Genomic DNA, 14,869 nt, shown 5'->3' on the forward strand with positions numbered 1-14,869 from the left:
GATGAAGTGAATCACCGTGGTTGAGGAGGAACGGAAAAAAAAAAAAAAAAAAAGAGGTTTGACGCTAATGAAAGTCATTTCTATCAAAAACTTTGACAACTGTATCCTTTAAAGAAAAAGTCTCTTTTTCATCTGAGGTGGTAAACTATCAGAAGTCAAACAGCCCACTTAGCATTTACAAAATATGACCAAAAAAACCCCAAATCTGACACAAAAACTAATGATATTAATTTTCTTCAAACAGCCAAACCTGTGATAGAGAATGTAATAAAAACACTGGAAGTTGCTACAATGTGCACTAAATGAATTACCACAGTGTCTCTGACAGAATGGGCAGCGGCATTATATCCCAATGGTTCCTGACCTTTTGTTGCTGTAGCCCTCAATGTACAAAATAAAGAGGCACCAGACCACCCCTCCAACCTCTTTGACTTGTCAAGCGTTTACAGTGACGCCAAACGCTAACGACACACCCACGCTCATGAAGTCTTTAAAATAAACACCTTGTGCAGTTTCCCATCTGCTTTAGATTCTGTGAAGTGTCTTTATACGGTGAGTTTGACAAATAGAACTCTAATTATGAAAACCTTGGAATTGGATAACTGTGATCACTGGCAGCACCCCCCCCCCCCCCCAGGGGGGATCTCAGGGTCCCAGTTTGGGAACGACAGTTATAGGCCTCAGCACGTTAACACTGTTTTACCATTTCGCATCGGACAAAAGGAAGCAAAAGCTTCATATGTTTCACATCATATCTTGTCGCTGTAAAACTGACACCGCATTTGTGTCGTCTGCGGCCTGGCAACATGAAGTAGAGAAAATGATGTTCTTAACTCAACGATGCGGTTTCAACCAGTTTCACCAGGCATGGCAAAAAAAAAGAAAAAAAAAAAGCCTTATGCATTGACAGTTTGCAGTGTAATTTGGCTTTAAAACGGTTGCAAATGAAAAGCTATGGGACAGCAACGGGGAAAGATTATGCGAGTTGTTTATGGTATTTGCGCTTTATATTTGGTCAAGGACATCACCATGACACCGACAACACCTCATAGGCAGGTAGCTGCTCCCGCGCCATAAATAATGAGAAGTTCTTTTGCATTATTTGTTTGAGTTATGACAACCATTTGGTGCGTGTAGGCTACATAGAGTACAGTGCTTCCATTGCCCAGTGTAAATAAATTATGAGGACGTACTGTTTGAACACTTTGTCTTGAAGCACAAGTACATCCATTAATTTTATGGCTTTTATGAACTCTGGCGTTGTTTGGGTTCAAGAAGAAACCGCGTCAGACAGGCAGATGTGCAACAGACAGATCCTCTCCGGGCTTTACGGCCGCTGCTATTAACACGGAGGAGAAAGTGCGGCTCCTCGCTAATTAGAAACAAAAAACGGCAGCATCACACTGAGAAAGTTACTGTAAACAGGAAATATTTGGAGCTGTTTGTCAGAGAGCTTCCCGGTTCTGTTCGTCAGGTCAGGATGACTGTGCAGTTAGTCAACACTGTTAGGATGATGGAAGAAAAAAAAAAAAAAAAAAACCCACTGTGGTGCTCTGCAAGGCAGAAGGCAAGGGTGGTTCCCCCAGCTCCACAGGCTCCTATAGAGGGCTCATGTTGTTCTCTAGCTGTGATGAATAAAATATAAAATGGTCTGAAACAGAATAAAAGAAAAACCCCCATATGGAATACTACATTTGAATAAGGTGCTAGAGCATAATATTCACTGGTTCATATTAATACTTTTTTAAATACTGCTACTGATTTTAATTAGGTAGAAAGCGTCCTATCTACAGTCTCAGTTCTGCTCGTCTCATTGTCTAATATACTCTCACAAGTTCTTTGTGAGATAATGTGTTAAACGTGGGGCTGCGATCTGAAAAAACTAACCAAAAAAGCATTTAAATTAGCTATATGATATAGTCGCCCACCCCTTCTCTGCCCATTTCTCACCGTTGCCTCGCTTTTTCTCTCCACACACTCAGTCCCTCTCCACTCAAGATCACTTTATGAGATCCACCTTAGGGTGGATACCACAGAGAAATCAGGATATAAAAGAATCAGGAGGTTACAAGGGAGTTATGAGCCTTTAAACCTGTCCCACAGTGGATATTCAGGATGAACAGTGAGTGCTTTTCCAAATAGAAACACAGAGAGGACTGGACATTATCAAAAGTGCAAAGCATTCCTCTGCAGAGCGAACGTAGACCGTGTATCTGAGAAGCACAACAAATCAAGCAGTAACTCACTAAGATGAGACAGATCCGCCAATAGCATGAAGCATTAAGAAACCCATGCATCTATGAGAACGTCAGGCTGCAATGCAACCACAGACAGATAGTAAACAGGTGTGGCTAATCCGAGATGCAGCTGTGCGGCTGTGTGTTTGTGTGCGCCTGTGCGTATTCAGGTCTACAACAGTTGAACTGTGTAATTAAGGTAATATCAGATCTTGTCAGATCTCGGAAGGGTAATCCCTCCCACACGCCCACACAGAAAGTACAGACCCACCGGCTGCTACATGAGATCACACACTAATGATCTGGGCTGGCTTTTTAGAAAAGGCTAATATTTTACCAGCTTCAGTGATTGGGGTTTGCATAATGTAACTGACAGTAGTGAGCAGACACTGTTGTGCAAGAGCACTATACCAGTCTGAGCTGGAGGTCTGGATTTTTCATGAAGGGATGCAAGAGCACTTTTGCAGAAGAGATGAGGCTTTTTTCTTCTTCTTCTTCTCGTGTGCAGCTGGCTGTGGCGGAAAACAATTTTCACTAACTCCATATTGGTCTGAGCCTGGGATCTGATAACTGAGACAACTGTGGCATATATGCGCTCTGATCCCGGGCTCTCCATGACGGTATCTGACAGCCGCCTTGTCAAAGGGACACAGACGTGTGGACGCCCGGAGGAAGGTGATTTCTCACAATGACTCTGTATTTACTCGCATTCACGTCGAGTAAATCAACCTGTAATGGAACCGACTGAGCCCTTCAACGTGAGATCCCGGCGCTCTGTGCATCATTTACATTTCTAATTTATTTATCACCTCAAGCTATGGGGACGTCAATATTTCTCAGATCCATTCTAAAGTATTTATATTCACTTGGTTTGCACGGAGGAGGAGAAGCGTCCTGCTGATGCCTCGGGACAGACGCCGTGAAAACGGGCGTAGAAATTCCTGTTGAACCGTCTGAAAGCGATATTTACATTATTACTGGCTTCACGTCAACAGTGATGCGTGTTGAATTTGACTCTGTTCAACCGGACTAAAAAGGTGGTGCGAGCAAAAGGCGTTTTTAAAAAAAAATAAAAAGGGAGTAGGAAAAGGGGTGCTGGATGGTGTTGACAAGGATATAGAAATAAATAATTAAGCACCCATTCAAGTCTATCTACACGCAGTCGGTCTGTCCTGTCTCTACGCTGCACACCGCCGCCACGCCGCCGTGTAGCCTCCCTGATTTCGCTCCACACTTTTGAGGCGGACAAGCGTCGTAGCTACCGCGGCTACCTGTTAATCCCCGGCCCGGGTCCAGTCCCGCTTCCCCCGGCTGGCGCTCCGTTGCTCGGCTTGATGAGCTGTCCAGAGCCCGGTGGTGCTGAAATGGAAGCCGGAGCCCCCGCTGCAGGGACGGCGGGGCCGGGCTGTCCCGCCTGTCCCTCCCCCTCCATGCTGGCCTCGTTCCCCATCGCCTCCGGTTTGGTCTCGACGGGAGAGAAACGATGTTGTAGATGGATCTACAGCTGTGGCGGAAACTCGGGTGAAACTCAGCGCTGCTCCCCTTCCGCCATCATCACCTACAATTCAGCATCACGCACGGAGCACGCGCGCTGACGGAGAGGCTGAGGGAGCGCGCTGACGCAATGGGTGGTGACTTGTGTGGCTCGTACGTGCGCGCTCACGATGCCTCAAGTCACCACGCAAACACAACCCGCGAGCCCGCACGGCGCATGACCGGAGCCCGCCGAGACCTCCCTCATTCAATTCCCGTCTCTCCCTTTACGGAGCATTTGTTTTGTAACCTAAATGATGAAGACACCGCGCAGCGCGAGCTGCAGGCTGGAATTGAGACCAGCCTTTATATACTATTTGACTGTATTCTCTGTTGTTTACCCAGTGACAAAATAAAAGATAAACCTAAAACATCATAGTGCCTAGTCCAAGCAGGTTCCATCCTGTTATGTAACACAGGATAATCTCATATCATCATTGTTATGTCAATATTTGCTTTTCTTTTCAGAAATGTTAGTCATTTATATTGATTTCTTCTCTTTTATTCGATTGTATAACACAGAGTTGATGCGTTTAACCACTTTAATTCAATGTATAAACTCCCAGAAGAAGAATGAAATCCCCACAAATAAAAAAGCAGTGAGATGCAGACTTGGTATAATTTGGTCACATGTTCCATTTCATTTGAAACCATTCAATTTGACAGCTAACAGATAAATAACATTTGAGACGTTTCTGCAGCTGTGCAAGATAGAGACAGCGGTTTGTTTCTTTCTTCGTTGAATTACTGGCAGATAGCGGTGACATAACACTACAGCATAGGTTTATTTAACACAAACATCTGCTTGCACTGAAAATGTGTAGCTGAGGGTTGTTGTTTTTTTATCTCCCTCTTCCACTTAGGGCTACTCTTTGTACTTTGCTGCTGTGCCAAGAGCCAGTGTCATGTTTACAAGTTCATCATATTGTTCTCAAAGGTAAAGACTGACAGCATCAGATGAAAATACATCAGCGTGCCCACATTCTTTTTCATCTTGGATTGATGGTTAGTTATGATCATCTCACTGTATTTATTGGTAAATAGTGATATTCCTAACAAATGTTGATTAGTTAAAAATAAAAAAAGTAGGAAGTGCGTTCATTCAGCAAATGATAAGTGTATTTGCCTTAAACACATTGAAGCAATGTTGTAAATCACTGATTGTCCAAGCAAGAACAAAACAGACCAATAACAGGAATTCCTAAACTAAATAGTGACATTTAGAAATATGTTCATTGGAACCATGCAACAAGGATTTTAATGTGGTAAAAAACAAATTTATTTTTTTATTTTTTTAAATTGGCTCTCTTATGGGTCCAGAGGATGCCATGTCATTGTTTCCCTCACCTTTAAATGAGTGCTCTCCCTAGTGTACACAAACGGTCACTACAAGAAAACACTTTCATCTGAAAAGCTTTCAGATCTGAGAAGTTACCAACATTTGTATGGCATGTGTTTGCAAAGGACGCTTAGTTGTTTTAATTATTTAAGACTATATTCAGTCATCAACCATTACAGTCATGTCACTTTCACAAGCCCAAACACACAAAGAAAATGTAGATTATCGCAAAAAATATTTTCACAGACTTTAATGCAGAATAAACTGGCAAGCACAAAAAAAACAACTGAATTCAGTGGCAAGCCAGTAAACAGATACATATGTACAAAACACACATCATCCCACAGTTAACTTAATATTCACTCACTTTGAGATCCATTTCAAGTTACAAAAATAACAAGAGCTTGTTTTCACTGCAGGATCTTGTGAAACATACAATAGCAAGAGATCCTTAGCTGGAAAAAAACAACAACATTCCAGTAAAAACCAAACCCCCATGATGCATCATGAGATTTAAACTGTCCTTATATCACATGATGATTAAAAGACATTTGTGATGTTAGATTCTGAACTATCTATACTGAGTTTACTGTAGCTAAAATACTGTGAATTAAATAGTAGAAGGATTCATGACTCTATTGGCACCGTGAAGACTTGAGAAAAATGCAGCTGGAGGAATATTGACATGAAGTGTATTCTAACTGACATAATAAGAAGCTTTTGGAAGGCGGTCGAGCAATATCAATGACCATAAAACTGCAGAGAAGATACCATTAAAATCCTTCAAGTGCATTGCTGGAAACATGCCGTTCTTCATATTTACAGCGGTAAGGATGACAATGGCACAAGAAGAACATTTACGCCGAGTCTAAAAATGGAGGACGTATATACAAAACTGATAAAAAGAACTGGTTGATTTTAAGAAGCAGGCGAGGCTCAGATGGAAAAACAACCCTAACCTGCCTCTATGAGGGAGCATTTCAGGAGTGTAGCAATATTGTTTTTCTCCGTGGTGATTGCTTGGTGCTTACGGAACTTTTGATAGTTTTTAATTTACTGGCGCTTGGCTTTGTAAGGTCGGGAGCGTTTCCTTCGGTCAGGCTTCCTCTGTTTGTGCAAGCGACCAATGCTGACTCCTTGCCGACGGCGCACAGAAATGTTTTGCTCCACGAGGCTGGCCAGCATGCCTGCGGATGACACCCGGTCAGAATGAATGAAGGGGCAGGGGAATCGGAAAAATGCAGAAGAGGTTGTTATTGTGCATATTCCTACATGGGTATGGACGTCAACTCTGCACATTGCACACACACGTCACACATTTTCCACCCCACATGGAAATCATAGCCTCACATATGTACTGTCATTTAATCTCATAACATCTGTATTTATACTATTAGGACAATTCATTGAAAAGCTGAAATCTATAACTCTAATTCGAGGCAAAACCGTACAAAATATATTGGGCCTACAGCATGCATGGTGATTGAGTTTACCTTCTTGGGCCAGCATTGATATGAAGGTACAGATAAATTCATCGTAGTTGTGGGTCCGCCTCTGATCATCAATCTGAGCAAAAGAGAACATTCTGAAATTGAGTAAAAATCCAAATGAAAATACCACCAGACACTTGATCGCAGTTCAACAAAACCTACTTTATATTTTTTCCTCTTTTCTACCTCCTCCTTTAGATAAATCTCATAGTTGGCAATGTCGGCTTCTACACACTTGAGCAGTGCGAGCAGCTCCTGCAACAGACAACAATGCATTGTTTGTTTTATTAATTACAGCAAACACTTTCTCAAACGGCACCACAAGTAGAAAATGTGAGGCAACTATGACACTAAAGTAATCGTGTCAGGTTGATGAGTTCAACGGGGAAATTCCTGGACTTACTTTTGGCGAGTACTTGTCCCCAGAGGGCTTGCTGTCTGCAGTGCTTTCAACTGTGTTCAGCTTCTCCTTGCTGGGTTTCACCTCTGCTTCGCCTTTGTTCTCCTCTTCTTTCTTCACCTCTACAGATGGTCCCTCACCACCCTCATTTACGCTTTCTTCCTCCTTGGTTTTCTCTTTGTCTTTTTTCTTCTCTGGAGTACAAGGCCTCTTAGTGCCGTCAGCAGCCAAATCGGCTGTGAAAATGACAAACGAAATGACCGTCTATTGAAAATATTTAGACACAGGCACTCCTCCCTAAAAACAGCTTGCATCACACAAATACAGTCCAGAAAATGAAAAACTTTATGGTATTACATGATTCATACGTGCCGATTGAAATATCAAGACTGTGATGCCCGCTCAAGAGGAGGCTTCTAGACCGGTTTTGTAAACATGGCCGACAGTGGAGAAGCTGTGTACTCACCAGATGGAGGAAGAGCACAGATGACTCCATTCTCTTGTAGGTGGAGCAAGGCCACGCCGACGGAGGGCCCGAGCTCTCGTACGGCGCGGTTATGTCTGGAGTCCAGCTTCAGCATTTCGTCCTCTCCAAACAGCACGCGGGACAGATGGGACGCGACTGGACTCGACGGGCGCGTGGCGGCCTGCGAGCGCGCCGGCGAGCGCAGCGGGGAGTTGAAGGCGCTGCCGATCTCCGAGGCCGTGTCGGTGCTTTCGTTACTGGGTGTCGGCGAAGGCTGCGAAGCAGATGTGATACAAATGCCCCCCGTGCGGCCTTCAGTGCGTACGGACAGGGGGGTATTTAGGGCATCTTTTCTTTGAACTTCCTTCTTTAGTTTCTCAGCCAAAACAGTGAGTGCAATCTGGCTCTCAATGCCTGTCCCAATCCGGCCCGTTCTTGAACGCAGACTTGCTTTCCGCCTGATCCTGGGGGTGGGGGTGGGGGTGGGGGATGGGTGGGGTGGGGAAGCAAAAATGTATACAAGCTAACAAAAGCAGCTCCAGTCTCAGATCAAATGGCATCATGAAACATAAAACCAAAGTATCTGCTAACGGACGTGAACAATGCCTACCTGTTGGATGTGCCAGCGGAGCCGCTCACATCCTCCTCGTCGTCATCATAGTCATCATCATCAGAGTATGGGGGCTTGGGGGGGCCTGGCATCCGAGAGCGAGCAACACCAGCTGCGAGATCTTCCTCCTCCTGTCAGTGACACAATCTTTGTTGAGCCTACGCACAATATGTTTCTACAAGTTTCCATAATAAATGAATGGTAACCGTAAACACGCGACAACAATAAATGTTCAATACAAAGGCAGAGTGAATAATACACCAATCGTCCAAAAACATTATGACCGCTAACAAGTAAAGACAGTAACACTGATTATATTTTCATCACCAGTTTTTTTTGGGGAGGCAAGACAAATGGACAAGCGTAAGGATTGGAGTAGTTTGACAAGGCCTAAGGCGAGACAACTGGGTCAGAGAATCTTCAAAGCTGCAGCTCTTATGGGATATTCCCAATCTGCTATGGTGAGTGTCTAATAAAACTCAACTCATGGAGTCCTTGCCTCAATGGCTCCAGGCGATTTAAGCTGTCTTTAGTTATAATGTTATGGCTGATCTCTGTCGGTATATTCCTACATGCAAACATAAACCCTGAAGTCCAAATGAATATTTCAGGGTTTGTTTGTTTGTTTTTTTTAACCAAAAAATGTCAAATACAAGCGTTTGTTGTTACCGAGTTCTGAACTGAAATGTCTTACATTTGAGATATGAACTTATTTCACTGCTTTCACACAGAACTAACTATCCAGTCAATATCAACACCTTTGCTCGGAAATGATAAGCAACACTTCTCAACACAATTTTAAAAACAAGTAATGAACATTAACCATCAAGCGGAATATTGCATAACAATAACTAGGAATCATTCATTGGATGGAGGTCAATACAGATTGAGGAGTTGGAGGGAGAAACGTGCATCACAATACTGGCAGCCTACTTTAGAAATGACAGAAGTCCTTAATTGCTGCCTTTTTGTGCGTCGAGGGTCTTTTTTCTGTTTGCTATCATGCTACTTCATTTTGAGAATCACTCGCCGTTGCAACAATAAATTTGAATCAATTTGTGTGAAGTAACAAGAAATGACGGCATCTTTTTCAAATGCAGAGTTTAGCCTTTTATCCTAAATGTTTGATTCTATTATGTTTCACTGGTGTTCGGCTGTTGTTGAACTGATTGGCCAGAAAAACACCATCTGATTTTACCTGCATTGGAGACTTGGCGTAGTTGTGGTTGTCGAGGAAGGCGGGCAGACGCTGAACGACGGGGTTGGTACTGGTCACTTGTTGACCTCCCGGTGCGGGGACTGGTGGCTTTCCCATGACCTTGCCATTTCCTGAAGGGCCCGAGGCGTCTTTGGACTGCACTCCTGATTCATCAACTGAATCTAACATTAGAGTGTTATAAAACAGTGCAATATTCATGAGAAGTTCTCACACATTTTACAAGATAACATTCAACAACGTCATTTAAAGTACCAGAGGAAGCCTGATCAGCTCCTTGTGATGTAACTGGCTCTGCGTCTGCTTCTTTTTTGATGGCAGCGGTGTTTTCATCAGGAGGCGCCGGCTCCTGCTGCTTCTTGTCATGGACGTGCTCGGTCTGAGTGAGGCGAATCATCTGGACACGTGACGACAGATTTAAGTTACTCCTCAAAAAAAAAAAAACATATGACTGAGACACAACATCAACCTGTATCCCTGCATGTGGTTAAAAAGAAGCGGCGCAGTTCCATTTCATTCCTCTTTCAAGTTTCAGATTGAAGGAAGACATAATGAAGTTTGAAAAACTCTCAAGGTTGGCAAAAGTTTTGAGCTTGTGATCAAACTTAGTTCAGCTCAGCTCCTGACCTTCTGCAGACCCTCCAGGACTGTCTGCCGATTCCTTTTAAGAATTTCCAGTTTGGACTCGTACTTCATTCGGCGGTCAGGCACCACTGCCATCAGGTTGAAGCGGATGTCATGGTACGGTTCACTGAAAGAGAGCAAAGCAGCAGCATGAGAATGAGACCTAAAGGGTGTGTGCATAAAGAGTGAACCTCCATACCAGGAGCTACAAGATTCAGAACTCACCCAGCAGTGGCCAGTCCAATCCTCTCCATGATCACTCTCCGTGCTTTATCAGTCCATTCCTCTTCCTCGCCCCACGGTCCTGAATTAGGGTTCAAAAATTATACTTCATTCAAGTACAATTAACAAGAAATCAGACAAGTGACCATATTTGGTTACTCCCAGATTCCTTCTGATTGTTTTCAAACCAACAATGGTGATGTCCAGCCCCTTTAACATCTTACTAGCCCTTATTAAATTGTTTCCGTAATTTTTATATGATTTCATCTCTTTGATAAAGTTTTTTTTTCTTTTTTTTTTTTACTCCCCTCGTCAATGCACATGACTGATGTTTTAAAACTGAAAATACGTTATGAGCAATATACACAACTAATGACACTGTGTCTCATGCATTCAGCAGATATGATGACAGGAGCATTTAGCAATGTAAAGGATTACAGAACCCGCTTACAGAGGTCGAGCAAGAAAATACTTCTATTCAGACTTTTTTTTTTTCATTACCATTTCATTTCAGACATGGCCTAATTTACAAAAAAAAAATATTTTTATGAAAATACATCTACACAAAATAAAAGCTCTATATCCAAATATACACACACCTATACATACATACATACATTCAGAACATGTATATCTGATTTAACATGTCTGAAAAGGAGGAGGAAGAAGTCAAATTCCAATATTCAATAATCACATTTTATAATTATACGTCTTCCTCGAGCCGATGTAATAAAAACATACATAGCTTTGTATTAACATATATAGTAAGAATGTCATCTAATAAACATGCATACATACATATGCATACATATACATAAAGATAGAAATACATTATATAGTTTGGAATTTACACTATGTCTCTATTTAAACTATGAACAGAGAAATATCGGATGTGAGATTTTATTCAATAGAAGAGGAATGAACCTTTGAGGCCATGTCGGTTTTTATTCAATGCACTTTATTGAGAACTTGATTAACATATATATATATATATATTTTTTTTTTTATTCCGTTTCGGTAAAAAGGTCTCACCATGATCGATGGGGTAAGCCTTGAGCCCATCAAGCTCAAAGAGGCGATCCTTGATGGGCACATAGCTCACAAAGTGAAAGGCCTCCATCGTCCGCACTGCACTGATCCCGTTCTGTTTTTCTGGCAGGTGCCTGGGCTCCGGTCTCCATAGAAACACAGAAAAAAAAAAAAGAGAGCTTGAGAAACTGATACGAAAACACAAAGCATCTCCCAGAGCCGAATAGACCAACAACAGAAGATTTTATTATTTTTTTGATTCACAGACACTGAGGCACGTAAAAAAAAAAAAAGATTGGGACAAAATCACTGACTCTAGCTTACCTGGCATGGCTGTTATGTGCTCTGGCCAGCTCTGGGGCATTTCCTATTGCATAACCTTTGCTCTGAAAATACATTGAAATATATACTGAATGTTATAGAGGACAGTATAGTAGAGGATCAGGGAGCAAAGGGAGATTCTGCAAATGTGCAACTAAGACCTAGAACGAGACATTTTAAGTAAAAGTAAAATAGTATTTTCAGTTGCTTTGTTTTATTTGCATTGATTTATCAAAATTTGACACCTACAAGAAGCATAAACAAAACAAAAAAAAAAAGGATATCGTTAAATTATAACTCACTTCTGGACTAAAGCCTTTAGTGAAAGCCTTCATGCGACTCAGGGTGGTGCCAAGCGCAACTCCACTGCAGTTCAGAAGGACACTCAGCAAAGCATGAGTAGCACACGAGTTTGGTATCAGCTAGATGCAAAAACAACAGAAACACATTGAAAATTAGACGTTGATTGAAGACATATTTTTACATATTGAACCCACAACTGATCATTTGTAATAAGTGAGAATTATATCATGAAATATTAAACCAGCGTAAAAGAAGACGTCATAGAATCAGATTAAATACAGGGAGTGCAATGGCACAACAGCATACACAAAATTTAAACACCTTACCTAAAATGGGTATAAAAGTTGGATGATGAAGAAAAATGTCTTCAGATAATCTTTTATCTATGTGTGTATGCATGTACATGAATGCAAAATAATATATGGCTTCATTACACCAGCCACTGCTTGTCTAATGTCAATTGGTAGCTTTAGTTTTGAGTAAAGTCACTCTTGTGGCTCACAAAATACACAAGAAACTTCAACATATGACACAATGGCACCTACTGAAGATTAATGTTACCACCTGAACATGACGCAGTACGTAGTAAAACTGTAACATGTCTGAAAACTTCTCTCCCAAGGAAAAACAATGTCCGATAAAGCGCTCACCTGATGAGCAAAAAACATATCATTGACAATCTCCTCATCGATGACAGACGTCTCGTCCACCAACGTGTTAACTTTCCTCCGAGAGCGACGTTCCTCAATCCACTTGAAAAGGAAGATGAAGCCATACACCGGACTGGAAAAAAACAATGACATTAAGCAGTTTAAACATGTTTATGTCGTACATAAGACATGGTGCAGAAGTTTGACCTTTTCCTATACGAGTTTATAGGTTCACAGCACCTGCCGGATAGTTTGAGTTCTTACGTATCAATCCTGCTTATCAAACAAATTCACACAGACGTAAAAGATTTCCATTTACATACCTCTGACATTTGCTTTGGAGATCATAGATTTCCTCAACCTGGACACCTTTGACACCTATTCACCAGAAACAAGCAAACAAATACTTCAGATGGTGCCATCAGGGTTGCAAAATATTTACTGTCTAAACGTGAGAAGTTATGTTGGTCTACATCAGATACTCACCAAAATCCTCCACCAGCAGAGTGAACAGTCCTGCAATTATAAAACCGTCAAACATCAACAGGTGATTAGAACTATAACAGAGATGAAATAAAAGACAAACACATCAGTTCTGTCCTATTGCATGGTGTTTCACAAGCTCTGTATCAATCCTCATGCCTGTTTCAGGTCTTTGTTACTGCAGCTATAAACATGACTCAACAGGATCAAACAATCCCAATGCTTTAAAGAAATTGATTTTCAATTGGATAACTTGTCCTTAAATAAAAGGAAACATATACAGTCAATTATTTTAGCTGGAAAGCGAGTAGAAAGGGGAAAAAAACCCAACGAGAGAAGCCTTACAAAATACAATTTGAGAGGGATCTTTAACTTTTAAATATCTTATTGACGATCTCATGAAAACAGCATGTTTTATTACAGGACGAAGACTGTTTCTGAACTCAACAAGTGGATGCTGAAGGCGGATCCACAAAGTAGTTCCACAATCACTCAAGCGCTCATCTCGTATCTGCCAAATTACTAAAATACACTTATGGATTGAAAGATTTGCAACTAAAGCAGTAGTACATGAGAAAGAGATACACATGATGCATGCGACAGCAACATTAAATTATCTGTGTGTCGTGAAAAATTCATTTATTTTTTTCGCAACCCAAATGATGGTTTAAGACCTACTTCCGATACATAAAGATAAGACTGTTGTTCCAGGAATAGTTTTTATATAGATATAAGCTGTTCTTAGAACATCAGTCCTTCCACCCAGGCAATCGGGTGAGATGATCTACCGTTGACCTGTGATGGCAGCAGCTGCAAGACTGAACTCTTAACATTCAAAAATGTATCTCCATGAACAATTGCCCCAAACAAATATGTTATTATTACTTATTCTGTGTTTGGTTGAACCTGCACATGACGTTTTTGTGAAGGCAAACTGCAGGACTAAACTGTTGCTTTGCATCACATGGCATTACACCCAATAGGATTAGTCCTCACCAACGCAAACAAAGTGGAGCACATTACATCTGAGCTCCAATCTCTGCACAGGCTGCCTGTGATGCCAGCGACTATCTTCAAAATCTTACTTCTTGACTAAAAAGCTTAGAGTGGTCTCAGGCCTAGATACAACCCAGATTGTAGAATATGAAACATCCAGACCCCTGAGGTCCTCAGGGAGAGGTTTACTTAAGTGTTCGCAGAGTCAGAAGCAAACAAGTTGAAGAAGCTTTTAGTTCCTACGCTCCTCGCCTGTGGAACAAACTTCTTGGAACACCTAGTAACTGCTGATACACTCAATTCCTTTAAATCTGACCTTAAAATACTATACTTTACGCAGGCTTGGCATTAAACAATAGAAATAACTTATTTTATCAATTAATCCCCTTGTTTTAACGTGTTTCTTTCCATGTGAAGCAATGTGAGTAGACTTTCTACCGAAGCTCTCTGTGCTGCTTTTTGTGAATGGTGACACATGAACTACAACAAACGATTTAAAGAAACCGTTACTCATCTTAAGCAACTCTTTGCACACTTTAATGAAGTTGCATGTTGCACTAATGATGAACGAAGGGATGTGTCCACACAGAAAGGGTCTGTGTGTGCGTTCCTGTGGGGGGTGGTGTGGGGGTAGGGGGGCTAACACTGGTTAGCGCTGCTGTCTGTCCAAAACTCTCACCTGGATCACTCTCCAGCTCCAGCCACCCTTTGTTCATTTTCGTATCTGTGCAGAGCTCTGATCGAGATTTAGGATGATTTCCAGTCCATGTCCGAGGGCAGAGTGACAATCCTGAAAGCAAACTGCTCCGTCTCCATTTAGCAACAAACACTGAGATAAACACAATGGACTGGCCGCCTACAAAACACGTCACCGTCCAACGCTGAAATCCGTCCGAGCGGAAACACGAAGCAGAGCTGAGAGCAGAATGAATGGACGAGTCCTCAGTGCG

General features: G+C 41.8%; 2 protein-coding genes across 2 annotated transcripts in view; both read right to left on the reverse strand.

Annotated features, from left to right (window-relative positions):
• The window catches only part of bsnb (bassoon (presynaptic cytomatrix protein) b), a 73,175-nt gene extending 69,277 nt beyond the window's left edge, over positions 1-3,898 (reverse strand). The window contains exon 1 of the mRNA XM_080461243.1: positions 3,509-3,898. Within this exon, the coding sequence (XP_080317369.1) occupies positions 3,509-3,687 (179 nt within the window). The 5' untranslated portion in view covers positions 3,688-3,898. The remainder of the gene's footprint in view (positions 1-3,508) is intronic.
• A 1,446-nt stretch (positions 3,899-5,344) lies between these two features.
• bap1 (BRCA1 associated deubiquitinase 1) lies at positions 5,345-14,793 on the reverse strand. The gene is made up of 17 exons (XM_080460634.1): positions 14,599-14,793; positions 12,927-12,956; positions 12,764-12,818; positions 12,441-12,573; positions 11,790-11,909; positions 11,491-11,552; positions 11,170-11,312; positions 10,141-10,219; positions 9,919-10,042; positions 9,547-9,688; positions 9,274-9,455; positions 8,076-8,206; positions 7,466-7,929; positions 7,003-7,235; positions 6,762-6,854; positions 6,603-6,675; positions 5,345-6,296 (listed from the first exon to the last, which is right to left on the reverse strand). Exons 1-17 carry the CDS (start codon positions 14,633-14,635, stop codon positions 6,163-6,165), a joined length of 2,235 nt encoding a protein of 744 aa, XP_080316760.1. The 5' UTR covers positions 14,636-14,793; the 3' UTR covers positions 5,345-6,162.
• Positions 14,794-14,869: the final 76 nt, after the last annotated feature.

Source organism: Lipophrys pholis, assembly GCF_963383615.2.
Source record: "Lipophrys pholis genome assembly, chromosome: 4".
NCBI classification, from domain to species: Eukaryota; Metazoa; Chordata; class Actinopteri; order Blenniiformes; family Blenniidae; genus Lipophrys; species Lipophrys pholis.

What these genes read in the sequence shown, in the direction of transcription:
- bap1 (XM_080460634.1), bottom strand. Translation starts at nt 14,635, where the DNA reads ATGAACAAAGGGTGGCTGGAGCTGGAGAGTGATCCAG. An exon ending in ACGCCAAGTCTCCAATGCAG is followed by an intron (nt 8,207 to 9,273) that starts GTAAAATCAGAT and finishes TGTCACTGACAG; the next exon opens with GAGGAGGAAGATCTCGCAGC. An exon ending in TCCGCTGGCACATCCAACAG is followed by an intron (nt 7,930 to 8,075) that starts GTAGGCATTGTT and finishes CCCCACCCCCAG; the next exon opens with GATCAGGCGGAAAGCAAGTC.